The 27,243-nt window shown below is 41.3% G+C and overlaps 1 protein-coding gene across 3 annotated transcripts in view; it reads left to right on the plus strand.

Annotated features, from left to right (window-relative positions):
• Positions 1–27,243, plus strand: part of PDZRN4 (PDZ domain containing ring finger 4) — a 792,627-nt gene that overhangs the window by 669,152 nt on the left and 96,232 nt on the right. For all 3 annotated transcript variants that reach the window (XM_033959287.1, XM_033959288.1, XM_033959289.1), the window contains one exon: positions 23,206–23,304. In XM_033959287.1, coding sequence (XP_033815178.1) covers positions 23,206–23,304 — 99 coding nt within the window. The remainder of the gene's footprint in view (positions 1–23,205; positions 23,305–27,243) is intronic.

A 27,243-nucleotide genomic window follows, 5' to 3' on the forward strand; every position in this document is an offset into this window, starting at 1 on the left:
AGTCATAAAAGAGTAAAAATAAAAATATTATCTAATAAATCGGCCCCAAGAGTTTTTGGAGGAAAGATCTCAGATAGGTTGCTGATATATTCAAGTCAGTGAGAATCACCTACATAAGTGGTCCTTGAATCACTTATAGAAGAAACGTGTCCTTGATAGCTGACAAGGATTATGTTTTTTTATATGGATGAAATGTTAAGAAGCATACGAACAAAAACTTTTTAAAAATTATTTATACAATTAATTTTTGCATAGTTGAAGATTTGCAATTTTGCACACCTAAATGATATAGTTGCAGTTTGCACATTTCTAAGCTTTAAGGAGGTGGTGGAAGATCAATGATTAGAATATGGTTGCCTTGGCTGAACAGCTATTCAAGCTGACTTGAATATAATCAGCAACCTATCTGAGATCTTTCCTCCAAAAACTCTTGGGGCTGATTTATTAGATAATATTTTTATTTTTACTCTTTTATGATCTTTTGACAATTAATAAGATCCACTTTTGGTTTTGCATTTTGACTTTGGATTGTGGCATCGTAATTAGATTTTTTGGTTGTTTTGTCAATATTCAGGCTACCATAGTCAGCATTTTTTAAACATCAGCCTCGACTGTCAAAGTATACCTAGGTATTCAGGGCCACTATCCTGATAGTGGGTGGTGCTGAACATCTGGATAATAGGGTCAGTGCTGGAATTTATCTGGATGGTAGTGATAAGCATTCCATTATCTGGGTAACATATTCAGATAACTTAGGGACAGTCTTTTTGATGTCCCAAATTATCCAATAGCAGACTGAATATTGCTGCAGTCTGGATAAGCTCTGGAATAGATCTGGTTCTTCCCATACTCTGCTTCAGCACCAACTGGATAGTGCCAAGGTCGTCTGCATTCAGAGGAACTAGAGAGACAATTCTATAACAGGATACTTGCAGTCACGTGCCACTTGCATGCATAAATGGTAGCAATTTAGTAAGTGCTATTCTGTAAATGCTACAAGTAAATGGTACAGTGTGTAAATATAAGGGGGCATTCACATGGGTGAAGCATAGGAGGAGCATAGGTAGAACTGCCAGGTACATGCACAGCTTAAGAATACATTAAATTATGGGTGTCCTTACTGCAGTTAGGTACCCACAGTTATAACTGGTGCTGCCCTTTATTTGCCTATATGTTAGGTATAATAATATCAGGTAACGCTAGTATTCTATAATAGAATGAGGATGCCCAGATGCCATTATAGACTAAACTCTCGCTGCATGGCATTGGGTAGCTAAAAGAAGATGCCCATTTAAATAATTGCCCCCCTCCCCCTCCATATATAGTGCTTCTGCTATCCAGGTATTAACCTATCAATTTGCATCTGAGGCAATGAGTTTTGAAATAATAGAGCAGTGTCTCACAAACTTTTTTCCGCCACAGCACACTGAACTCAGGGCCGCGTCTATAGAGCCTCTGAGCATGTGCCGTTGTCGACTGGCGATGTCACGTGCATGACATCATTACATCAACGTCTGCACATGCTCAGAGGCCCTGTAGACATGGCCCTGAGCTTGGAGGTCTTCTAGAATCTGGACAAACTACCAGGTTTTAGAAATCCCTCCTTTGCTGGGGAGGAAGGGGCACAGAGGAGGAGAGGCACCGGCACTAAATGACTCATCTCTTTCATGGCACACCTGAAATCTTGCCACGGCACACTGTTATGTTGTGGCACTCAGTTTGTGATACACTGATTTAGAGCAATGGGCTGAGAATCAGGGAAGTTTGCTTCAAAACTATTAGGCTACTCCTCCACTCCAGTCCTTTGAGAAGTCCTGCAACTATCACGTCCTGCAAAATAATACATTTCCTGGAGTTTTTGCATCATAGAAAGATCCTCGGTGTACTACTTGAAAATATATACCCCCCCCCCCCCGTGTCAGAGCTGTTACCGCCGCAGCCATGTTACGGTTTTGTAAAAAGGGGGGTTAGATAGGTATATAGATATAAATATAGATACAGATACTGTACATATATATATATATATATATATATATATGTACATATATATATATATATATATATATATGTACAATCATGGCCATAAGTTTGCGATGGAGCCTGGATAACAAGCTCACATACCATCAACAAATTAGTGCAACAGTTCAACAATGTTTTTATAAACTACGTATGATTCGTTCACTTTCAAGAATCTTGGAACCACCATCAATCAACATACTAATACACTCATTAGTTATCTCAAAACTGGATTACTGCAACTCATTATATAAAGGGATTACACAAAAGGAACTGAGGAGACTTCAAAATCATGCAAAATACAGCAATAAAACTTATGAAGGCAAAAAAATGCAACCATGTGACTCCACTACTGATTAAAGTACACCGGCTCCCCATTTCATACAGAATTACATATAAAATACTCCTCCTCACGTTTAAGACCTTAAAAACAAACTCCCCTGCTTCAACAAAACACCTTTTTCACCTGCATTCGACTCACTAATGAGCTAAGTTCAAGTTTATTCACTGAGAACGATTGAAAATTTACAAAAAAAAGTTTTATTTATGGACCTATCCTCTGGGAACATTTCATCATTAGTGAGTCGAATGCAGGTGAAAAAGGTGTATTAGTATGTTGATTGAATGCCGGCTTCATGGCACACGCAGCTTCGGCCAAAATAAGAACATCACCAAACTCTAGCGATCACTGAGCTACAGACATCACGCTCTCTTCCGGTCAGATGACCTCACACAAGCAAACGCTCCCAGAGTGGAGGCGTGGGGCAAAAAAGACAGAAAGCCTCTGCAGGTTGCTTTAATGTCTGAATTTTCCTCCTGAGTTCCCAGAAGCTCGTGAAGAGCAACGGCAGCAGTGATTACGCCAGCGGCAGGCAGGGTGCAGGCAGCTGGGAAGACTAGGAAACCTGGAGGGAGGGAAGGAACAGCGGGCCAAATCGTGGCAACGGCAGGAACGGTCTGGTGGGCCAAATTTTATTACTCCGCAGGCCAGAGTTTGACATGTCTGAGCTAGACCAACTAGCCAGTGAGCCAGTGACGATATTACCACATAAAGCTCACCACTATGAAAGTTATTTGATGCGGTGGAGTGGTGGGGCTGAGGCTCAATAAAGAAGATTTCAAAAGTGGATGGTTGCTTGGAGTGTACATTTTTTGATAGGCACCATTAGGCGCAATTCTATAAATGGCACCCAAGCATGATTGACATGCAGCTGGTGCGTTGTTTCTAGGCGCCTGCCGATATAGGTGCCTTTTTACAGAATCTAGCCCTGTATCTACAGAAGCTGTAGAATTCAGTGAAAGTGCTTTCGTCTGAAAACAATTCTCTCCCATTGATCACCTGTCCTCTGCTTGTACTTGTGACAGAATATGAGCTGATCTTTGATACTTTTAGCAGTCAACTTCGTTTTTTGAGCAGTCCGATAAGATTGAAGTCCAACATCAAATAATCTCCTGCGTATTGCCCTGTTGCTTGGTTTCTTCAGTGGATTACCTGCAATTTTGGCTCTGATAACACTTGATGATGTTCTTGGAAACATTTAGCTGCTTTTAAGATCAGTGTCCATTTGTGCACCCTAGCTCTTGGTTGAACTGAGCGTGCCTGAGGCTGAAAACTATTCAGCTCTTCATTTCAGCTGGCAGTTGCTATGACAGTTGAATGAGCAACTTTCAGTCTATTTGCAATTGCTCTTAGTAGAATCCTTTCTTTGTGCAGAATTATGATCTGCACATTTCTCTGGGGCAAGCTCTTTCCCATGTATCATGCTGCTGTATGCAAGCTAAAATCTGAAGCAAATCAAACCAAAGACAGCTACAGTTTATTGCATTTGTTATACCTCTTGGCCTATACAAACAAGAATACAGTGGTATACAGTAATTAAAGTGAAAAAAGAACTCCAACATTTAATAATAAAGACTAAAAAGGTTAGGGCTCTTCATCATGGAACAAAGACAGCTGAGAGGAGATATGATTGAAGTCTACAAAATCCTGGATGGTATAAAATGGATACAAGTGAATCGATTTTGTACTCCATCAAAAATGACAAAGACTAGGGACACTCAAGTTTCAGAAAATACTTTTAAAACCAATAGGAGGAAATATTTTTTTCACTCAAAGAATAGTTAAGCTCCGGCTGTGGTAACAGCGGTTAATGTAGCTGGTTAGAAAAAAAAAAAGTATGGACAAGTTCCTGGAGGAAAACTCCATGGTCTGCTTCTAAGACAGACATAGTGGAAGCCATTGCTTACCCTGGGATTGGTGACATGGAATGTTGCTACTATTTGAGTTTTTGCCAGGTACTTGCTAGATGGACCATTGGTCTGACCCAGTATGGCTATTCTTATGTTTTTACCAATTGACAATTGACTTTTTAAAGAAACTCTACCAAATGCAAGAATAAAATAATATGCCTTCAGCATCCACTTAAATAACTTCAAAAAACTTCAGCCCTCATGCCAAAGGCAATGCATTTGCAATCTTAGGACTAAATAAAAGAAAGCCCCAGGGTGCCCTAGATCAGTGTTCTTCAACCTGTTTACACCTATTGACCGGCAGAAATAAAATAATTATTTTGTGGACCGGTGGTTGAAGAACACTGGGTTAAGTCATGGGCCAGACCCCGCCCATCTCTATCCAATCTCTGCCCCAGACTCCGCCCCCATAGCACTAATTGTAACACTATTTTTTTCCATTCATTTTTAATACATACGCACAATATAATGTTATTAACAACACATAATGGTTAACCACAAAATTAAACTACACAAAGCACACTGTATGCTTCTCAACATTCAAAACATAACATTATACTTATAGACTGCATTATCAGAACAGATTACCCCTATACAAATACGGAACCAAAAACTAAAAGTACTAATATATACAAACAAACCCTAAGATTCAAGACTCTGCATGCAGTACAACCCCCAGAGAAAAAGAAACAAATGTATTTCTTCCTGAACAGTGCAAAATACAGACAGCAGATGTAAATTCTCAAAATTGATACAATTCAATCACTAAATTCAAAACTAAAATCATTCCCCCTACTTTTGTTGTCTCCATTCCTCCATGCTGTGCCTTACCTTCTTACCTGCTCCCGCCTGGCCGTTTTATGCTGCCCCTGGTGTTAGCTTAAGGCCAGCTCCCTCTTCCTCACTGACGCAGTGCACATAGCTGTGGGCAGCGGCTCTTTGCGCATCCCATGCCTCATCTGGAAGCCTTCCCTCTGACATTGCAACATCAGAGAGAAGGCTTCCAGTTCAGGCGCAGAATGTACGTAGGAGTCGCTGCCCGTGGCTTTGTGCACTGAGTCAGTGAGGAAGAAGGAGCCAGCCCAAAGATAACGCCGCATCAATCGCACCGTGAACTGGCGGTTGAAGAACACTGTTTTGGGCCTGATGCACATGGCAGCCCTGTGGACCGGCAGGAAATTTTTGTGTACCGGCACTGGTCCATGGACCGGTGGTTGAAGAACACTGCCCTAGCTAACGAGGGCCCCTTCAACTGTACAGTACTCTCCAATCTCAAAGCCCTTCCATGAACATATTGCCTCACTGATTCAATGAAAGTGGATGGTAACTTATCATAATAGGTGCCGAATATGTACAATATCTTATAAGCAGACATTGTATAGTTGTCTTTGAATTTCATTTTGTTGCATGTTGTAAACAAACTAATTTATATTCAGTTTGTTTTTTAACACAACAGATTTTTTTTTTACATCAAATTTTTAATGGATCTGATTCTTTGTTATATAGTCAAATCAAACAACACTAATAAAGTGGTCTAAGAGGTAATTAAACTTCTATTACCACTCACAACTTTGATTTCTATCCTTACGCTAGCAAACAAAAGTTTGATTATACTAAAATGTATACAAATAGGATTATAATAAGGTGAAATATACTTTTCATACAGGAATACTCAACATGTAGTTATGAAAAACCCACCAAAGTCTTACCTTCTAAATGAAATTTATTAAAAAAGAGGGCTGAAACTATATAAAAAAATAAATATGCAGCCCAAAACATATGAAGACTATAGCCCAAAGTAACCCCAAAAATATTAGTAATCAAGAACTCAATGTGATACAGTTGAAAACTGTTGGTTGCAAACTTTTGGCCATGACTGTAAATAGATAGATATTTATTTTTACACAAGGCTTTCATTTCCCAGAAGGTTACAAATCATTATTTTCATTTTTGCACAACATTTGAAATCTTTGAATCTGGCTCTCAGCCTGATCTTCCAATACATTAAACTGCTGGCACACTGATTACCTCATACTGAAGGCGAATCAGCTGTTTATTTTATAAAAACTCTCCGCTGAAAATGAAGTTGCAAGGCCAATAGATAACCAAGTCACACGTGTTCCAACCTGTAAAGGAAATAGCTTGTTTATGAAAGCTGAAACTACTTCTGTGTCTTTAGGGAATCGGGGATTGTTTGTTTTGAAGTTCAGATGCAGTTAATGGAGAAATAAGAAAGCAGTTTAAGAGTTTATGACAGAATGTAAGCCACAGCATTTTTCAGAGATATATTGTCAAGGAATGTAGATGGGAAATGGATGGGCATGTAGTTTGCTAAGAAATACTTCTTGGTTTTTACAGTAGAGAAGGGTGCCGAAAAGGATGAGATGAGTTCCCTATGAAGAAAGGCTAAAGCGACTAGGGCTCTTCGGCATGGAGAAGAGATGGCTCAGAGGTGATATCATAGAGGTCTATAAAATACTGAGTAGAGTGGAAAGGGTAGATGTGAATCACCTGTTTACTTTTTCCAAAAATACTAGGATTAGGGGGCATGTGATGAAGCTACTAATTAGTAGATTTGAAACAAACTGGAGAAAATATTTCTTCGCACAACACGTAGTGTCCACGTTTCGCCTACAAGGCTGCATTGGGGGGCATACAACCAGGTGGTGTCAGAAACAGCTTCCACCAATGCTGAAGAAATAGTCCTGGATCTGTAACAATTTGGCAATTGTCGGACCCTGTTCCTGGGAGCATTTTGATTAAATACAAGTTTTTTCTTCATTTGATCTGCTTGTTGTTTGCCTTGCTGTTTCCTTATTTTGATAGACATAGGACAAAACTACCAGTATTTGTTAGTACGCATTTGATTTATTATATTTTCATTAAAGATGCATTGTATGCAAAATTGATTTAACATGTGTTGGCCTATGAATTAACATGTACAAAGTTGATTTCTGTACATTAGAAGCTTTAGTGTGCATAAAGAACTTGAAAATCTTTTTTAAAAAAGTTAAAAGTTATTTTAAAAATGAAGTGAAATTTTGTTCCTGTGCACGTCCTTAGAAATTTCAGATTACTTGTCATAGCCTCTGCTTATTATTTGGGCATCGCTGGACAGATGGGATTTCCATGATCACACTATATAATTGCTAAAGTATAATCTGGAAAATCTAAGGTTTGGGTCATGTTATATATCTTATGCCTAGAAGGCCTACTAGCTCCTATCATCTCAAAGATCATTGCAAGCCAAGTGTAGTAATAGTTTTATCCTGACTAAAGAAGTTGTTCAGTGTAACAAATTATTATTAAAACTAGAAAGTCATCCCACTGACAATCCACCATGCTTATATGGACTTGCATGGGATAATTTTATAAAGTAATTTTTGCTTGTATGCTTGTAAATAGCCTCAAATAAAATACCAACTGGTCCATATGATGACATAATGGTGTGTATTTTGCTAGTAGGTGTGTACAGGAGTTGAGCATCCAAAATAATACAAGGGCTAAAACTCCTCTCATATGAGAAAAGGCTTAACAAGTTAGGGCTCTTCAGTTTGGAAACGAGACGGCTGAGGGGGGATTTAATTGTGGTCTACAAAATCCTGAGTGGTATAGGACACTCAATGAAATTGCATGTAAATTTCTTTAAAACAAATAAGAGGAAATATTTTTTCACTCAACAAATAGTTAAGCTCTGGAATAGAGAATGACTTGGGAACAAATTTTCCCCGTCCCTGCGGGAACTCATTTTTCCGTCCCGGAGAGTTCTCTTCTTGTCTCTGCCTCATTCCTGCAAGCTCTGTCCTCATCTGCAGAAGCTTTTAACACTTTAAAATCATAAGTGTTCGAGTCTTGTGCGGTTAAGACAGAGCTTACAGGAATGGGGCAGGGACAGCGACAAAACTCGTGGGGACGGGATGAGGAAATTGATTTCCTGCGGGGACAGGGGAAAAAATTTTCCCTGTGTCATTCTCTGCTCTGGAATTCATTGTCAGGGAATGTGGTAACAGTATCTGGGTTTAAAAAAAGTTTTGGACAAGTTCTTGGAGGGAAGTCCATAATCTACTATTGAGACAGACAGGGGAAAAGCCACTGCTTGTCCTGGGATTGTAACTCAGAATTTGGTTTTATGCCAGATACTTTTGACCTGGATTGGTCACTATTGGGAACAGGATACTAGGCAAGATGGACCATTGGTCTGACCCAGTAAGGCTATTCTTACGGTCTTATGAGTTTGAGAGGACCGTAGGCAGATTTTGCAGGTACATATACTAATCTGTGCACGTACTTGAATAATCTAGGCATACACACGTACCCCTACTCAAGAACAGGTGTAAATATCTGTGTACAAGATTTGCTACGATTCCTGCCATTTATGCTAGAATTTTGTAAAGGCGTATAAGTATATATTTGTCTTTATAAAATAGTGGCTAAGTAGGGCCTAGTTGCCCACTTCAACCAGGCACCCTGTTATAAAACTATCCTCATAGTGCCAGGCAATCATATGTGCTTTTCCCGAGCCTTCAAAGTCACTGTAAATTGCAGAGGTTAGAAAATAAAAGTCAGCATTAAGCCTAGGAATCCTTTGAGGTCCCCTATCAGTTTTTATTTCAGGGAGTTCCTTCTTTGTGTTGGCAAGACAATGAAAGTCAATAGGCCTCACTCAATTTGTGCATTGCTCCTCATTTACCTTGATTTAAAGTTCCCACTCTCAATCATTTATGGTTTATTTAGGCTTCCTTATAGTCCTCAAAGGAACTACAAGCTCTTTTAATCCTGAATATATACCTTATTGCAGTAATTGAAGCAGTTTTGTTACAATAATTCCTTCCTAATATTGCAATTCTACTTAAGTGTTCTTTCCCTCTAGATACATTAATTACTGCTGGTTTTAAACAGGCCTCTGTTTGGTGTGCTTTTGTCCACGTCCGTGCCAAATTCAGGAGCTGCATTTTTTTTGTACGTGAATCAGTATTCATGCTTTCAGTACTTTCTACATCAAAGGCTATAATTAACTATTATAGGGCTAGATTCACTAAGCCCACCGATCAAGTTCCGACCACTTAGTGACCTCTTTGCGACCCGATTTCCCTCTGACCCGATTCACTAACATCTATCCCGATCATCCTACGATCCACGCGTGCAAATGAGGGGAAAACGGCATTCAAATGTAGGCAGGCAGCAATTCACTAACAAAAACCTGCAACACCGACTGGGCTGGCCGATCACAAACAAGCGACTGCTGGGGACCAGTCGTTCACTGATTTCCGACTGCATCTCCTGCTCTCTACCCCGACTTTCCAGCTCTCTGCCCCGACTTTCTGCAGTGATTTTCTCCTCATGCCCTGTTTTGCCCCAAATCTCCTGCCTCCCTGCCCTGACTTTCTGCCGCGATTTTCTCCTGTCGCCCTGTGCTGCCCCGAATCTCCTGCTTCTTGCCAAACTTAAAAGAGGTGCAGACTATGGTAAGAAGGTGATATGTTGATCCAGATCCAATTGCTCAGAGAACCCCCGACTCTCCTGCTCCCTACACTGCCCTGGCCTTCCCCCGAAGTGCGAGCCCGTGGTTTTAACCCACAGGTTTAAAGCAGGTTAATCCTACTGGCTCACTTGGCTAATTAAAAGTTTTTTAAAATGCTGCTGCTCTTTGACGCATGTGCAGACCATCTACAGATGGTCTGCGCATGCATCGGGATCGCTACAGAGCGATCCCAGCGGTCGGTTGGGGGCGTGATTCGGATCGCCCTCATTTGCATGAGAGCAATTCATGAATCAGCCACCCAGACATAGATCGGCTTGGATCCAATCCATGCCCTTAGTGAATCTAGTTCAGACATGGGCAACTCCAGTCCTCGAGGACCGGAATCCAGTCAGGTGTACAGGATTTCCCCAATGAATATGCATGAGATCTATTTGCATGCACTGCTTTCAACCCAATTGGATTCCGGCCCTCGAGGACTGGAGTTGCCCATGTCTGTCCTAGCCCATAGTCATTATCTCTTAGATTTTATAAATGGTTCTCAAAGTTGCATGTGATCTTCAGATCTCTGCACAAATAAATTAGATAATAAGCCATTAGCAATTAATAATTGGCTATTAATCAGTTATTTATGTTAATTGGCACTAATTTTGTGGTAAGTATAAAATTTCAGTAATGATATGAACATAATACCACACGTGTGTGCCCCTTCCCCTGTACTTCTTCAGTGTTCCGGGAGCAAGCAGCAACTCAAACCTGCTGCTCGTGTCAGCGTCGGCTCTTTCTCTTGTGTCACTTGGCACGCGCCTAGGAAGGGACGTCAAAAGAAGAGCCGCCACTGGTGTGAACAGCAGATTGGGGTTGCTGCTCACGCCGGGAACATTAAACAGGTATGGGGGAAGAGAAGGGGTGCGCACGCACCATAGTGGGGGGTGGGAAAAGAGCATATGGGAGTGAGGGGTGGAGAAGAGGGCAAAGGAGTGGGCGCCACTGCCCTGGGAACCTCTTACCCTTCCTACGCCACTGTGTATTGCCCATATATTTAGTACTACCGTGTTTCCCCAAAAACAAGACACTGTCTTATATTAATTTTGGGCCCAAAAAAATACACTAGGTCTAATTTTCGAGGTAGGTCTTATTTTTTTCATGTTCAATGATCATCCCTTCCCCTCCTCTACTCCAATTCTTCCTCTTTCCTTTCTCTCTCCCACATGTGCAGCATCTTTCCTCCTCTCTCACCCACCCCCTTGTGCCTTCCCTCTACAGCATCTTTCTATCCCTCCCTCCCATCCCTTGTGCAGCAGAACCCCAGCTTCTATCCTCTTCTGTGCAGCTGCAGTAGAACCTTTGAGCATCCCCCTCCGCTGCTCAGCCGAACCCTGCTGACCATCCCATCCTTCCATCTCTCCCTCCCAACCGAACCCCGCCGACCGCGAGACCTTCTACCTCCCTCAACAGAGCAGCGTCAGCAGCACTCTAAACAGGCTGTTTTGCGGCCTTCTCCCGCCAGGGCCTTCTGTGTGCCGCATTGCTGATGACATCATCAGTGATGCAGCTGAGGTAATGCCCCTGCGGGAGAAGGCCGCAAAGCAGCCTGTTTAGAGTGCTGCCGACGCTGCTGTGTTGAGGGAGGTAGAAGGTCTCGCGGTCGGCGGGGTTCGGTTGGGAGGGAGAGATGGAAGGATGGGATGGTCAGCAGGGTTCGGCTGAGCAGCGGAGGGGGAAGCTCAAAGGTTCTGCTGCAGCTGCACAGAAGAGGATAGAAGCTGGGGTTCTGCTGCACAAGGGATGGGAGGGAGGGATAGAAAGATGCTGCAGAGGGAAGGGACAAGGGGGTAGGTGAGAGAGGAGGAAAGATGCTGCACATGTGGGAGAGAGAAAGGAAAGAGGAAGAATTGGAGTGGAGGAGGGGAAGGGAGAGATGATCATTGAACATGAAAAAAATAAGACCTACCCCGAAAATTAGACCTAGTGTGTTTTTTGGGCCCAAAATTAATATGACAGTGTCTTGTTTTTGGGGAAACACGGTAGTACTAAATATATGGGCAATACACAGTGGCGTAGCAAGGGTACTGGGCACCCACCATGAACCTTCAGCCTTATGTCTCCTTGCCCCCAATTAACTTTCAGGCCCCTAACCTGCTTCCTTTTCTCAAAGTCATCATGCTTCTAAATATTAAATGTTGCACACCCAAGTAATTAGGGCAATTTCTACAAGTCATATACCAAGAAAAATTGGCTATTTAGGGAGGAGGTGTTCAGTGCTGTCTATCACTAAAACATGTTATTTTACTGTTAACCTTAGTTATTAATAGCAGGGTCTCATTGAATAAAATTGTTTATGTGTTAAAATAGCACAAATTAGCAGAATAGCACATCTTAACAGTAAGCCATATTGATAAATGTGCCCCTTACTCGTAATATTAATTTTATATTTTTAACTAGTTATCAATCTATAATAAGGCATGTCCCTCTTATTCCATAATTTTTAAATTTCATTAGAAGCCTCTCATGAGACAAAATAACCTTCCGCTGATGTTTTCAGATATTATTTTATTGACAAAGTTAAACAGCTTAGACAGTCTTTATTAAAGAAAAAGCACATTATGGATAGCTTGGAATTTACCTCTGAGGTTGAGGAGGGCCAGCCCAGTCGACAGATTAAGGTCAACCTTTCTCATGTTTCCAGAAACAATAATATCCTTAGCCTTGAGCAAACTTTCTTCTTATTACAGTTCTTTTGCTGTTGCCCTTCTTATTTACTGAGATAGATCCCCGCTGAAATTGTCAAATGGTTAATCTTTTCTGTAATTAGGGTATTTCTGTGAGTGAAGATTCCTATCCAGACTCATTGTACACCAGGGATCTCAAAGTCCCTCCTTGAGGGCCGCAATCCAGTTGGGTTTTCAGGATTTCCCCAAAGAATATGCATTGAAAGCAGTGCATGCACACAGATCTCATGCATAGTCATTGGGGAAATCCTGAAAACCCGACTGGATTGCGGCCCTCAAGGAGGAACTTTGAGACCCCTGTTGTACACTATAGTGTCGACTCCCATTCTAGAACCTGAAAGGATCTAACTCGTGCCTCTACCCCTCACCTTTACTTACGCGTAGCGTGAGTTTTTGCACCGGCAGAGGTGGTGACTGCTCTGATGCTCATCGGAATTCTGTGAGCGTCGGAGCAGTTACCGCCAATGCAGGCGCTAAATCCCGCTCTACGCGTTAGTAAAGGAGGGGGGCTAATTTTAGACCTATTGCTGGTATCCCTTGCATGGCCAAGCTATTATTGTATTTATTTAAAAATGTATACACTTCTCCCTCTGAATCCGCGGTTTCAGTTTCCGCGGATATGGTTATTCGCAATTTTTTTAAACAAAAAAACCTATTTTCATTTTTTTGGCTATTATTAAGCCGTCCAAGCCTTCCCCGGAATCTTACCTGGTGGTCTAGCGGTGAAGCAGGGCAGGAGCGATCTTCCTATGCTCCTGCCCCATGCAGAGCCATCATCAGAATGGCTGGCTGCCGGGAGTTTCCATTGTAGTCTTACCTGCATCCTCCCGCTGCTGCCTCTTTGCTCCCCCAGCCCAACACCGAAGCGGGGAAAGAGGAAACTGAAGCACCTGCACTGCCCCCCCCCCCCCCGCAACACGCATGGAGGAAGGTAATCGGAGGCAGAAACCACCAAGTAAGGTCCGGGGGTGAGTCAGAGCCAGCACAAAGTTATTCACGATTTTTCACTCTTCGCGGTCCGGCTCTGCCCCTAACCCCCGTGAATACCGAGGGAGACGTGTATACTACTTTAAACCAAAGCAATGTCCAATCAATATACAAAAAATAAAAACATCTGACGCATTACATATTATTTCAGACAGAATTCTATGAATAGGACCTCCCTCATGAATTCACGTGAATGCTTATACATGCAAATATGTTTTCAATAATATATTTGAAACCTCTCTTGGTTGGAATAGATGTAATTGCCCAGTCAGAGCATTCCAAAACTTTAATGGCATTTCAGCTCTCTGCTTACTTTGATCTTTTTGATTGTTTGCATTCAATTCGGTTTGCTTTTAGATCTTTACATACTGCAAAATCCCTTCTTCTGGTATTAGTAAAAGAAGTGCGGCAATGTTTAAGCCATGGTTCACACGTTGTTTTATTGTTGTTTGACAACTCTGCAGCATTTGATACAGTTAATCACAACATATTGTCATTTGGATTAATAATAATAATAAATTTATTGTTCTATACCGCCACAATCCTGCGACTTCTAGGCGGTTCACATCGAAGAGAGCTGGACAATCAGTGAGTTACAAAATGCAGATTTAGTCAATGAAATTACAGTATGCAGAATCTTAAAAATGCAGCGAATTACAATATACAGTTTGTTTAGAATTTCAGAGGAGCCCTTTTAGAAAAAAAAAAGTAGCGAATTACAGAATACAATTTGTTAAGAATTTTCTAGGCGGCTTCACATCAAAGAGAGCTGGACTATCAGCGAGTTACAATATGCAGATAGTCAGTGAAATTACAGTATGTATAAACTTAAAAATGCAGCGAATTACAATATACAGTTTGTTTAGAATTTCAGAGGGACCCTTTTAGAAAAAAGTAGTGAATTACAGAATACAATTTGTTAAGAATTTTCAGAGGGGACATATTAGGAAAAAAGAATTGGAATTAATGTTTGGAGTAGTTAATGTTTAGGTGATATATCTGTCGAATAAGGCAGTTTTTATGACTTTTCTAAAAGCGACGTAGGTCAGTCTAGCTCCATTAATGTAGTTGTCTAGCCAGTGTTGTTGCTTGTTTGCTTGGTGAGCTGGGTGTCTCAGGGAAGGTTTTAAGCTTATCTTCAGGCTTTCATGGTAAAATAAATTATTGTGTTAAAAAAACAGGAGGCAATTTCTTTCAGCTGGCAAATTGTGGAGCCCCTCTGAACTCGCCATTTGCTCCCGTATCAACTAGGACTGGCCATAACGTAAAGCTGTCATACAAGCAGGTATATACTGTTTCATTCACATCTTTGGGTGGTGGGAAGGGGTCAGTGACCAGTGAGTGAATATGGAGGGGTCATCTGGTCAGTTTAGGTACCTTTTTGGCACTTATTCATTATTAAAACAAGTCTAGGCCTAGATGTCGAAACTGTGCCCTGGACATATTCTTAAATGTTTGATTATGGCAGAAAAATGTCAAAATCATAAGTCCCACCCATACCACACCTCTAATATATCCCTTTGAGATTTAGATGAACCAATGACTAACAGCATAGATATCTATCTAGAATACAGGTTTCAAAACTAGTAAATTGGAAGGGTTTGGCAAGAAAAATGTTCATATGCCCATTTATACCTGCCCTGCTTTTTTTGAAAATGAGTCCCATAGTGTATTTAGAATAAGTATGTATGTTTTAAGGGGCTGATTCTAAACACAGCGTCTGCCGCAGCAGGTGACGAGCAAATGGGTGCCTGCTGCATGTCAATAACCGACAGGCATCACTTATAGAATTGGGCATACTGGTGCCTAGAAAGGACCCTAGGTGCTGGAAATATAGGCCAGGGTTTCACAGGCTTATATTTCCGGCACCTAGGACCCTTCGTGAATTATGGCCAGTGTCACCTAGTGACTAGGCACTTAGCAGTTAGGCCACATTGCGGGGACTTTTTAAAAATGAGTTTTTAACTGGGTTTTAATGCCATGACCAATTATTGTGTCACTTAAACCCAATTAAATCAATTAAGTGAGGCGACGGTAAGGTGGCTACTGCTGCCTAACTTAGGCCTAGATTCGCTAACCTGCCCGATTCACTCCGCTCTGTGTCCGATTTGATGCAGGCCGACTGATTCACAACGGGCCTGTATTCAAATGGGGGCGATCGAAGGAACGTCCCCCACCGACTACACAGATCACTCTCTAGCGATCCAGACACTTGCGCAGACCGTCTACTTTGCTTGTAGATGGTCTGCGCATGCGTTTGATGTCTGTGCTTTTTAATTTTTTTTTTACTTTTTACTCGTGAGCCCGTGGTTTTAACCCATGGGTTTAAAGCGAGTTAAAACCACGGGCTCGCGCTGTAGGGAAGGGCAGAGAGCAGGGCTGGAAGTTCGGGGCAGGAGAGTCGGGGCAGAGAGCAGGGCTGGAAGTTGGCAGGAATTTCAAGGCGGCAATGGAGCAGGAGAGTCAGCAGGGACGTATGCGACTGGTCCTCAGCAGTCGCTTGTTTTGGGATCGGCCAGCCCAGTCGGTGATCCTCTTTTTTTAGTGAATCGCTGCCTGCCTATATTTGCATGCCATTCCCCCTCATATGCATGCGTGGATCGGAATCGGATTGGGAGGCAGGTTAGTGAATTGGGTCCGGGTCGCAAAGGGGCCGCTAAGTGGTCAGGACTTGATCGGTAGGCTTAGTGAATCTAGCCCTTAAAGCGCTGCGTTGAGAATCTGGCCCTAAGTGTATCATAGATGGAGTTAGATTGCATATAAATGATATACTCTACAATGTGGAATGAGCTTCCTATACAGATGAATGTTCAGGTCAAAGTTATCAAAGTGGGCTTCCATTAAGATGGGTTATTTTACCAACAACTTGTGCTATTTTAACATAGACCCCATTTTATGCAATGAGATCTAGTTACTAATAATCCAGTTAGCAGTAAAATAACACATTTTAACGGTAGCCCATAATGATAATTTCCCACTTAAATAGCCTTTATATAAACATTTGAAATCCCACGTGTTCTGCAACTATTTTAAAATATTGATATGATTGTATAGCTGTGACTTTTTTTATTCAAACTGCTTTGATTCCTTTTAGATTGAGGGCCTATTTTACAAAGCCACGCTAATGGCTGCCACGTGGCAACAGCCCCGAAGCCCTTTAAATCTCTATGGGCTTCGGGGCCGTTACCGCGCGGCTTTGTAAAACAGGCCCTAAGTGGTTGAAATATGACTGAATAGAATAGAATAAGGGACTTTTGTCAACTGCCTTATGAAAATCCCTGCTGACATATTTTTTAAGACCTTAAAAAAATGACTAATATAATAAGAAGCCAAGACTTTAGTTTGCTAAATTAATTTGGCTCTGACCCATTAAACCACATCCATCCACATGTTCAATAATTTTATTTTTTAAGAATAACCTCTTCCATTATGCCCAGCACTGATATTAGGCTTACTGATCTATAGATTTTGGGCTCCCCATATCCATTTTCTAAAACTGATGTCACATTGGGCACCTTTCTGTTCTTGGGTTCTATAACTAATTTAAATTAAATATTACTAATTGCTACTAATACCTCTGTGATTTCATTTCTGAGCTTTTTTTCAGAACTATAGGTTGTGTACCATCTGGTCCAGGTGAATTGCCACTCTTTAGTTTGTCAACTTACTCTATTATATCTTTCGGGAACACTGTAATTTGCCTATGAATCATCAGACTGATTTTTACATGGGTATCTCTGCAACATCCTACTTAGTAGAAACCAAATCAAAATATTCTGGGGTTTTTTTTCATTCTAGCAATATCTAAAGAAGCAAAAATCATGAAACCTTGTCTCTTTACACCCCCCCCCCTCCAAAGTTGTTGTGTTTGTTTGGTTTTTTATTTCATATTTTCTTTTGGCCTATCTTATTAATCCTTTATAGCTACAATAAATTGTCAGGTTTTATGTTCCTTGTTTCCTTCACTTAGATCAGCTTTCCTTTGTTCCAAAGGCATCCTTTCAATGACAGGGTAACCTAGTGGTTAGAGCAGTGAGCTGTTAACTAGTAAAGCTATATTTTAACAAGGCAGAAAGCACATTCTGTCCCCACAGAGAGAACCCCACATAATTTGCTTTTAATTGGTCTATTCTGGATCCCAAGAAACTACTTTTCAAACTAATGGTAGTGAATCGCATTTTCATTCTAACCTTGCAAATAGCTGTTTGCTTCAACCTTTTTTCTAGTCTATAAATAGGTCAATCAACCTTTAACTTAACCAAATTCTTTTTTAGTATACTGGTAACTAGACTCTTCTTTGTCTTCCTCTTTTGTTAGATGTAGGAAGAGAGCTGTCCTAAATGTATTAGCAGTACACATCAGAGAACAATGTTATATGTGCTGTTTCAGAAGTAACCAGTCTTTCAATGAGACAGTAACAGTTGGCATTTATAACTTCAGGTACCAGTATTGAAAAGTCTTACTCTTTTGCCCTTGCAACAATATGATGGATTAAAGGGATTTTGTAAGGCTAAGCCATACTATCAATGAAAATGGCATCTTACTATTTGTCTCCTAGAAAATCCACTCACTTATCAAATTGAATTATCAAGTTGGAATTGAGATATCCAGATCAGGACATGTCAAAATTCTGGTAGTATTTCACACAAAATATCTGCTAACATGAAGTTCTTTCTAATATACATGCAGGAATGTACTTATATGTGCCATCTATGTATGGCAGCAGCAATCATTTTGCAACTGTCAATGTCTAAAACATCAATGGAGTCAACTAGCCAAAATACAAGTCTAAGGCCCTCTTTTACAAAGGCGCGCTAAGCGTTTTAGTGCGGATTTAGCGTGCGCTAAATCAACACATGCGCTAACGCGTCCATGAGATAACATGCACACGTTAGCGTTTAGCGCGCGCTAAAAAAGCTTATTGCACCTTTGTAAAAGAGGGGGTAAGAGGGGCATTTTTTTTTTTTTTTAAAGGTTTAAGTCCAACTTGAATGCTTCCAGCTTGGAGGTAATTTAAAAAATGGCCATTTTTGAATGGCAAACTACTGAACGTCCAAATATACGTCTACTTAGATGTCTTGACCACCAGGATGTCTAGACTGCTAGAATGTCTAACTTTATACCCCATTTTTCGATCAGAAAAACATCTAGGTTGAAAACATCCTAATTTTAATCATTTGGACATGGGTGGGGTCAGCATAGTAATGGGCTGGCCACATAGACATCCCGACAGAGCAATGGGACACTTCATTTAAAGGGTGCCAGCTGAATATCTCATCATAACTCTCTTATAATTTAGGGTGAGCCCCCCAAACCCCTCCAAACCTACTATACCCTCCTGTGTACCACCCCAATTGCATTTATGGTTGCAGGTGGCACCTACTGTATATGGCAATATAGTAGGGTTTGACTGGGCTCACACATTCTATCATAAATGTTGTGGTTAGAGTAGCTTATGGACCTGGATCCTCTTCTCTATGGTTCATTAGCCCTCTTACTAGGCTACTGAAAACATCTGTGTGCATCTCTACTAGGCTTCCCCATACCAGATGCTCTCCAATGGGGAGGGAATGCCGTGATCGGGCTGAGACAATGATATGGGGAAGCCTCCAGAAAATGCTTTCTTTTTCCCTTATTGAGTATTTCTGTGTATCTTGGATCCTATTTCTGACAAATTGTGGACTGCCTATGATCTTTTTTTTCCTGACATTTAGATTTCTTTTTCTCATATTACTGAAATTTCATTATCATGGATATATTGAAGTGATTGTAAATTTGAAATGTTAGAAAAATAATTTAAAAAAAAAAAAGAGGATGTGATGAAATCAGTTAGCTTAGCGGAGTTTCAAAAAGGTTTGGATAATTTCCTAAAAGAGAAGGCCATAGGCCATTATTAAGATGGCTTTTGGAAATCCACTGCTTATTCCTAGGATAAGCAGCATAGAATCTGGTTTGCTACTTGGGATCTAGCTAGGTGCTTGGGACCTGGGATGGCCACTATTGGAAACAGGATACTAGGCTTGTTTGGACCTTCTGTATGGCAATTCTTATGTTCTTAAACTCAACACAGCCGAGTTTTGGAATAAGTGCCTGCGTTAGGAATCGAATGATCTGGTGTACTATGCGTATCAGCGTGAGGCAAATACATGGGTCAATAAAGCTAATATATTCTCTGATCTCTAAAAAAGGCAAAATTGGTTCACTAAGAGAATCCAGCAATTGTGAATATATACGAATATATATATAATAATTTAAATTTACGGTTGCTGCCACTGCTGAATATTTACTCCTTTGTGTTTTGGATCAGCCAAATAAAATTCCAATCTAAACCCAATTGAATTGTTGTGTCAAAGCATGAATGAATTATTCATTTATGAAAGCCTTCAAAAATCATAACTAAATTTTTTTTCTAGAAGAATTGGCCAAAATTCCTCACATGTAATAGGAGAAACATATGTAATTACTAGAAATATTTAGTTCAAGTTATTACTGCACAAGGTGGTAGCTCCAGTTACTTTTTCACATTGATAATGTAATGTAAATGTAATGTAATGTAATGTAATTTATTTCTTATATACCGCTACATCCGTTAGGTTCTAAGCGGTTTACAGAAAATATACATTAAGATTAGAAATAAGAAAGGTACTTGAAAAATTCCCTTACTGTCCCGAAGGCTCACAATCTAACTAAAGTACCTGGAGGGTAATAGAGAAGTGAAAAGTAGAGTTAGAGGAAAAATAAAATAAACATTTTAACAAGACAGCATTGATCTAAATACTTTGGAAGGTAGAAGAGAGGAGAGAAAGGAATAGAAGCAGAAGGGGGAGCCGTTGAACAGTAGAATTCTGGAGAAATTTAAATGATAGAAATAGAACAAAACAAAGACAAAAGGCAAAACAATAGATAAGATTAAAGATAAATCATAAGCTGGAAAGAAAAATAAAATAAAACTTTACTTGGCAGCATGTTTACAAAGGGCTAGATTCACTAAGCAAACTGATCATGTACCGATCAGTTTGTGGCCTGATTTTCCTCCGACCCGATTCACTAACCTCTCCTCTCCTCCGATACGATTCCAACTCTCCTGCCGTTCCCCACAGTGCAAGCCCGTGGTTTTAACCTGCCCTTTAAAACCACGGGCTGGCAATGTGCTTTTGCAGAATATATAAAAAAGGACCCCTTCCAATTTTATATATTCAGCAAAAACCTGCTCCCCCCCAGTGTCAATGCCCAATGCCGCCGTTGCCGCCTATGGCATGAGGGATGCCAACTCCCTCCTGACACCCAAGGGACACCCCGTCTCCAGTCCACCTGCCCCCCCCACACCTTCCTGATCCAATGCCTCCCCACCCACCCAAAAAGAAACGGCAGGAGGGATGCCAACTATTTCCTGCCACCCCTGAATGCCCCCTCCCCACCCCCCTCCCCGTACCTTTAATGGAGTAGGAGGGGTGCTCAATCCTTCCTGCTCCAATGCCTCCCGCGACGAGCCTGAGGCCTTAGGCCCCGCCCCAGTGCATCATGTGATGCATGGGGTGGGGCCTAAGGCCCTGATTGGCTAAGACGCCTCAGGCTCCTCCCTTGGGAGCGTTCCAGATTTCTACTACTCTCTAGGTTGGGTGTCAAAGTCCCTCCTCGAGAGCCGCAATCCAGTCTGGTTTTCAAGATTTCCCCAATGAATATTTGCCATGTATTCAATACATGGTAGTTTTTAACAACGTAGTTTTGCATTTGCTGCACAATAATATTAGTTGTTAGCACACCTTATTAAATAGAGGTCTTACTGTTGAATATTTTAGTTGAAGCAATAATCAAAATATATCCATTTGTCCAATGTATTTATTCAATGTCATTATCTTTCTCTGTTATCAAGATTTAGATTGAAGTGTTACCTTCCAGGGCGTGCATTGCGCTGTAGAACAGCTGGGCACTTAATGATTCCTTAGTATCATCATTAGAGATTGAATAGAACACGGACTAGCACTTTTTCAATAGTTGGTCTTTATGAGTGGAATAAGCTGCCAGTGGACTTAAAAAGCAAACAAACTTAGGCCCCCTTTTACAAAGGCGATGATTGCGGCAGGCCACAGTAATCGCTCCAGCGCCCATAGGGATTCAATGGGCATCAGAGCATTTGTCGCGTGACTGCCACTACCGTGCCTTTGTAAAATAGGGGGTTAATTTTAAGAAACATTGACAGCAGTATTTGCTGCAGGAGGCTTTTGCTTAGTTTTGACTGTGGCTTTATTTTTGGAAACTGTGTTGGACTTTTTGCACAAAGCACGATGGAGCATTTCTACAGCTATATATTATTTTTGTTTTGTTTTAGGATGATGCATTTTTACTGTGTATGTATGATTGTTAATAAACTATAAACTCTATCTAACCATATTTTGAGTACAAATTTGCAAAAGACAGACCATCCTAGAGGGTTCACAAATTTTTACTCGGCGCTGACCATGGAAGTTAGCCATATAATTCTTATAGGGCACAACTACTAGAAGGTATGGATGTGGGAGAGACATGGGCAAGTTAGGGGCATGCCCAGTACTTATTCACTAAGGTTAAAAACATGAGAATAGCAATATTGGTAGCTTGGCCCCTAGCAATAAGTACCATGTTGTCCCGAAAATAAGACAGGGTCTTATTAATTCGTTTCCAAAAAACGCATTAGGGCTTATTTTCAGGGAATGTCTTTTTTTTTCATGCACAACAATCATCTCTTCTTTCCTCTCCTCACCCCTTCCTCTTTCCTTTCTCTCCCCCCCCTCCTAACCCCATGTGCATCTTTCCTCGCCTCTCACCCATCCCCTTGTGCAGCAACTCCTGAGGCCTCCCAAAACAGTGACAGCTCTCTAAATGGCCTGCTTTGCAGCCTTCCCCGCTTTGGCCGGGCCTTCCCTCTGCAGCGTCTTTCTATCCCTCCCTCTGTGCAGCAGAACCTCACCGACCCTTCCACCATGAACCTGACATACCTCCCCTCCAAAAGAATCCAAAACAGCAGCTGAGGGAAGACCCTGGTGGGGAAGGCAGTGAAGCAGCCCGCTCAAAGCACTGTCACTGTTTTTGGTGGCCTTGGTAGCTGCTGCACAAGGGGATGGTTGAGAGGCAAGGAAAGATGCTGCACATGGGGGAGGGGGAGAGAAAGGAAGAGGAAGAATTGGGGTGGAGGAGAGGAAGGGAGAGATGATTGGCAAATCAGGCAGCACTAGTGTCAGGGATGGAGTCGGGGAGTGTTGGGGTGGCTTCAGGGGTCAATTTTAACTAGGGCTTATTTTTGGAGTAGGGCTTATATTAGGAGCATCTTCAAAAATCATGCTAGGGCTTAAGGTACCATTTTGAACGATGCATCTAATGGAGCAGGGGTCATTCCTGCCTCCACTAGACATCAGGGAGACCCTTGGTAAGAGCTGGGTCCCAGGGAGTAAAAAGTTATACTTGATGCCAGGAAGTCTGGGGGGGGGGCAGAGAAGTATCAGTTTTTGAACTTGTCCCATGATTGAGATCCCAGCTCTCAGCTGAGTTGACATTTGCACATACCTCAGGGCAGGCACAAAAGTGGAAAGTATAAAATTTAGAAAAGCTTTTCATGTAAGTACTGTTTGGGAAACGCATTGAATGGTGTCAAATGTGATTAAAATCTTCTCAGGGGTTGACAAAGAGATTGTCACTTAGTTCGTCAGTCTGCTGTAGAGCTTTTTCCCCAAGACAAGTACCATACTGTGTGTGTTTTTCTCATAGGAGGTTGAGCTGTGTCGCGTTAGCAGTCAAGAGAAGCTGGGGCTGACTGTCTGCTACAGAACAGATGATGAGGAAGACACGGGGATCTATGTCAGTGAGGTAAAATATTTTACAATTAGCAATAATGGGAAAACAGAAGCCAATGTGTTTTGCAGCCTACTGAAAACTGGCTGCGTGCCAGACTTTGTCATTTTCAATTAGCACAGTAAATTATGTAGTCTAAGTAATGTGATTATGCCAGCTTGTTTATTTGATGTAACTGTTGTCAATGCAATATCGCAGTTAAGAAAAGTGCAGAGAAGTCTATGAGCATTTTCTGAAATGTATCTGAACCCTTAAGTGAACAAAAGTTCATGTGGGTAACATTTAATAAACGCTGATTTGCACACAGCATTATAAACCAGCCGTATTTAGATTGGAACTTATTTCTTCAATCATTTGGATTTGAATTTAACTTGCGTCTTTCCAGTAGTAATTCAAGGGGAGTTACATTGAGGTACAGTGAATATTTCCATGACCTCGGAGGGCTTACTATCTAAGTATATACCTCAAGGGCATACCCAGTAGTCTATTTTTTGGGGAGGGAATGCAGGGATAGACTACAGGGAGGGCTATTCATTTCCTATTTGCTCTCTGCTCCCCCACTTAAAATAAATCATACCTTTATTGGCAGTGATGCCCAAGCCCCACCAGCCAAAGACATCTACTTCCTGAAACTCCCCCTCCCCCCACCACCACCAAACTTTCCTGCTGTTAAGGCAACACCGGAAAGTGGGGAATTTAGGAAGTGGATCTTTTCTGGTTGAAATTTCCTTGATGTGATTTTGTTAGCTATTAGGGGAGGGTGAAAGGATTTTTCTTTGACCCGAGACAGATTTTCTTAAGGCGAGAGAAAACCCAACAGTCCTGGGATTGGTAAAATCTGGAAGATAGCACACAACCAGGTTTTATGATGCTCTCCCTGTATTTCTCTGTTTATTTTTATTTTTCCTTTGATGAATTTCTATTTCTTGGCCCAGATTTCATGGTCTAAATTTTGTATTTAGGGGTCCTTATACTAAGGTGCGTTAACCGATTTAGCATTGTAACAAAGCCCCTTCCTCAATATCCTCAATGGGGCTGGGCTCTGTTCGCTTTTAATTCACCCCGACGTGCTTCCAAAGGTAGGAAGCCCTGCTGGACCCTTCTCCATTCATGAAACAGGAAAAAACAAAAGAATCAGTTCATGGTTCCATTCAAACAGTTTATTGAACACTGGCTTGAGAGTCTACTTGCACACAGTTCAGACTCCACACTATAAATTAAGTCCAAGCAAAAAACCAAAAATGTAGCGGATACAAAAAAGGTATATTACAGCTCACACCTTCATTTAGGTAGGTAGAAAATCATAACAAAATTCAAAAGGAAAATCCTTTCAAAGCCAACAATGAAAGTCCAAAAATGCTGCTGCCTTTATGATTCACCAGGCCAACAACCCCACAGTCAGAGCACTACTGTTACCTTGCCCAACACCCAACCCAGCTACTTAGCTTAAATCCATGCCATTATCCTCAGGCAGATCATCAGGTTGTGAACATTCCATGGGCTCTGACACTGCTTGCTGGCTGAGCCCCAGGTCAGTATCTGCTTCAAGCATTTCAATATCATGGGACTGAAGCGCTTCCTCAGGTGAGCCCTCTCCTGAAGCTGGCCCAGGAAAGACTAACTTTCTCCTTCTGAGAGCAGCCTCTAAATTGCAGAGACGCCCACGCCCTGTTCTCACAGGAGGAGGAGTTAGTTGCACTGCTTGCCTAGCCTTGACTGGTTTCCTGTTAATCACCCTCAGCTGGGGGTCAGCAGAGGGAGAGGTATGACTCAGAGGCTGTTCTAAGCTGTTCCTCTCTAAACCCTCCACCCCTTGCTGGTTGTTTGCTTCAGAGTTAAAGGGAAAGTCCAGCATTTTTCTTCCTCTGGGCTTAACCTTATCTCCCTGATTAGCCCTTTGAATTAAAGGACTAGCTTTTGCACTAGCAAAGCTTGGCACGAGCCCAGCTCTAGGGCTAGGTTCGTGACAGCGTGCACTAAATGCTAAGGTGACTATTATATTCTATGGGTGCCTTAGCATTTAGTGTGCGCTAAATCAATTAGCGCGCCTTAGTAAAAGGACCCCTTATTTAGTTTTAAAATTTCTATACCGTCTACAACAGGGGTAGGGGAACTCCGTTCCTCGAGAGCCGTATTCCAGTCAGGTTTTCAGGATTTTCCCAATGAATATGCATTGAAAGCAGTGCATGCAAATAGATCTCATGCATATTCATTGGGGAAATCCTGAAAACCAAACTGGAATACGGCTCTTGAGGACCGGAGTTCCCTACCCCTGGTCTACAACTAGGCAGTTTACAGAGTATGAACATAAAAACTAAGGAATAAGCATCACAATGCAAAATCTTAAAAACAACTGCTCTTAAAATAACCCACTGCCCCACTGAAAACCTTGGACATTTCACTAAAATGCTGCAACAATCACTTTTTCAACTATTTCCCAATCTTTACCCCTTGTTTAGCAGTATTTCGGATAGCTAATTAATTCCAAATTTCCAAGGGTTCCTTTTACTAAGGTGCGCTAGCGTTTTTAGCTTGCACTCAAGATTAGCGTGCGCAAACCACGCGCTAAACGAAAAATACTAACGCAAGCTCTATGGAGGCGTTAGCGTTTAGCGCGCACCCTAAAACCGCTAGCGCACCTTAGTAAAAGGAGCCCCAAGTTTATTGTAAATTTGATTGAACGCTTATCAAAATACTAAGGGCTCCTTTTATCAAGCTGCGGTAGGCGGTTAACGCGCGGAATACCGTGCATTCAACCGCCTGCTGCGCTAGTCGCTAACGCCTCCATTGACGAGGCATTAGTTTTTTGGGTGTGCCGCGGGGGTTAGTGCGTGATGAAATGTCTGACGCGCTAACCCCCGTAGCGCACCTTGATAAAAGGAGCCCTAATTGTTTTACAACAATAAAACAGGGGTAAGAACAGAATTAAAACCAACAATAATAAACAGACGAAATATACTCAGACAAACAAAACACATAGTAAATGTAATAAGAACAAGAAGGATGGGGGGGGAGAACTACAATAAATACAGGAAAGAGAACGTATATGGGAGAAAACAAAAGGACTAAGGGGATCAATGAGAAAAGAATAGCAGCGTGGTTAGCTGAAGGCATCAATGAATAGGAAGCTTTTTAAAGCTCCTTTAAATTTGTCTAAATTTTGCTCTGCCCGAAGATAAGTAGGTAATGCATTCCAGAGTGTGGGTGCGGTAACTGAGACTATTGTTGTTCTGCGAGTATTTATTATTTTTAAAGAAGGAACCCAGAGCAAATGTTGTCCAAAGGATCTTAAGGATCTACTGTATTAGATTCATTAGGTTTAAGATTTTTATCGAGGAATGCCGGTTCTTTAGTTTTGAGGGTTTTGAATATTCACTTTGAGTGTACTGTTCTAAATATTCAATAAATAATTTTTTTAAGTAGCATTACTAAAGGACTATCTATCCTAAGGGATCAAATAGAATTGGATAATCTAAGCAGCACTCCATGCACACATAATTACTGATTTTGCTATTTATATGTGTAAGTAGAGTTAGGTACTGTATGTGCACATGTAGTGGATTTCATGGATCTGTGCATCTGCAGAAGGCCTGATTAAAGAGCCATCTTCAAAATGCCATATTTTATTCCAATTAAAAGTGGTTTTGAATGCCAATGAGATAAGCAAAATTTCTCTTTTTGGGGAATTATCCAGTGATCTGTAAACTTTACCAGTGCATGGAGAATCTTCTTGGACTGTGTCAGCTTCAATTAATAGATCATGCTTGGAATGAGCATGTACTGCAGGGCAATCCTCTTGACATCATCCATAGAAGTTGAGAAGAGCTTTAACATCAAGACACATTGTAGATAGAGCATGACGACAGGCGCAAGCCCAAAGGGAATGTTCCTTCTGTGTATCATCTTAGCAACAGAAAAACAACTGAAAGCTTTTGTTGCTGAGATGGTGTAGTA

This window comes from Geotrypetes seraphini, chromosome 9 (assembly GCF_902459505.1).
Source record: "Geotrypetes seraphini chromosome 9, aGeoSer1.1, whole genome shotgun sequence".
Taxonomy (NCBI): Eukaryota; Metazoa; Chordata; class Amphibia; order Gymnophiona; family Dermophiidae; genus Geotrypetes; species Geotrypetes seraphini.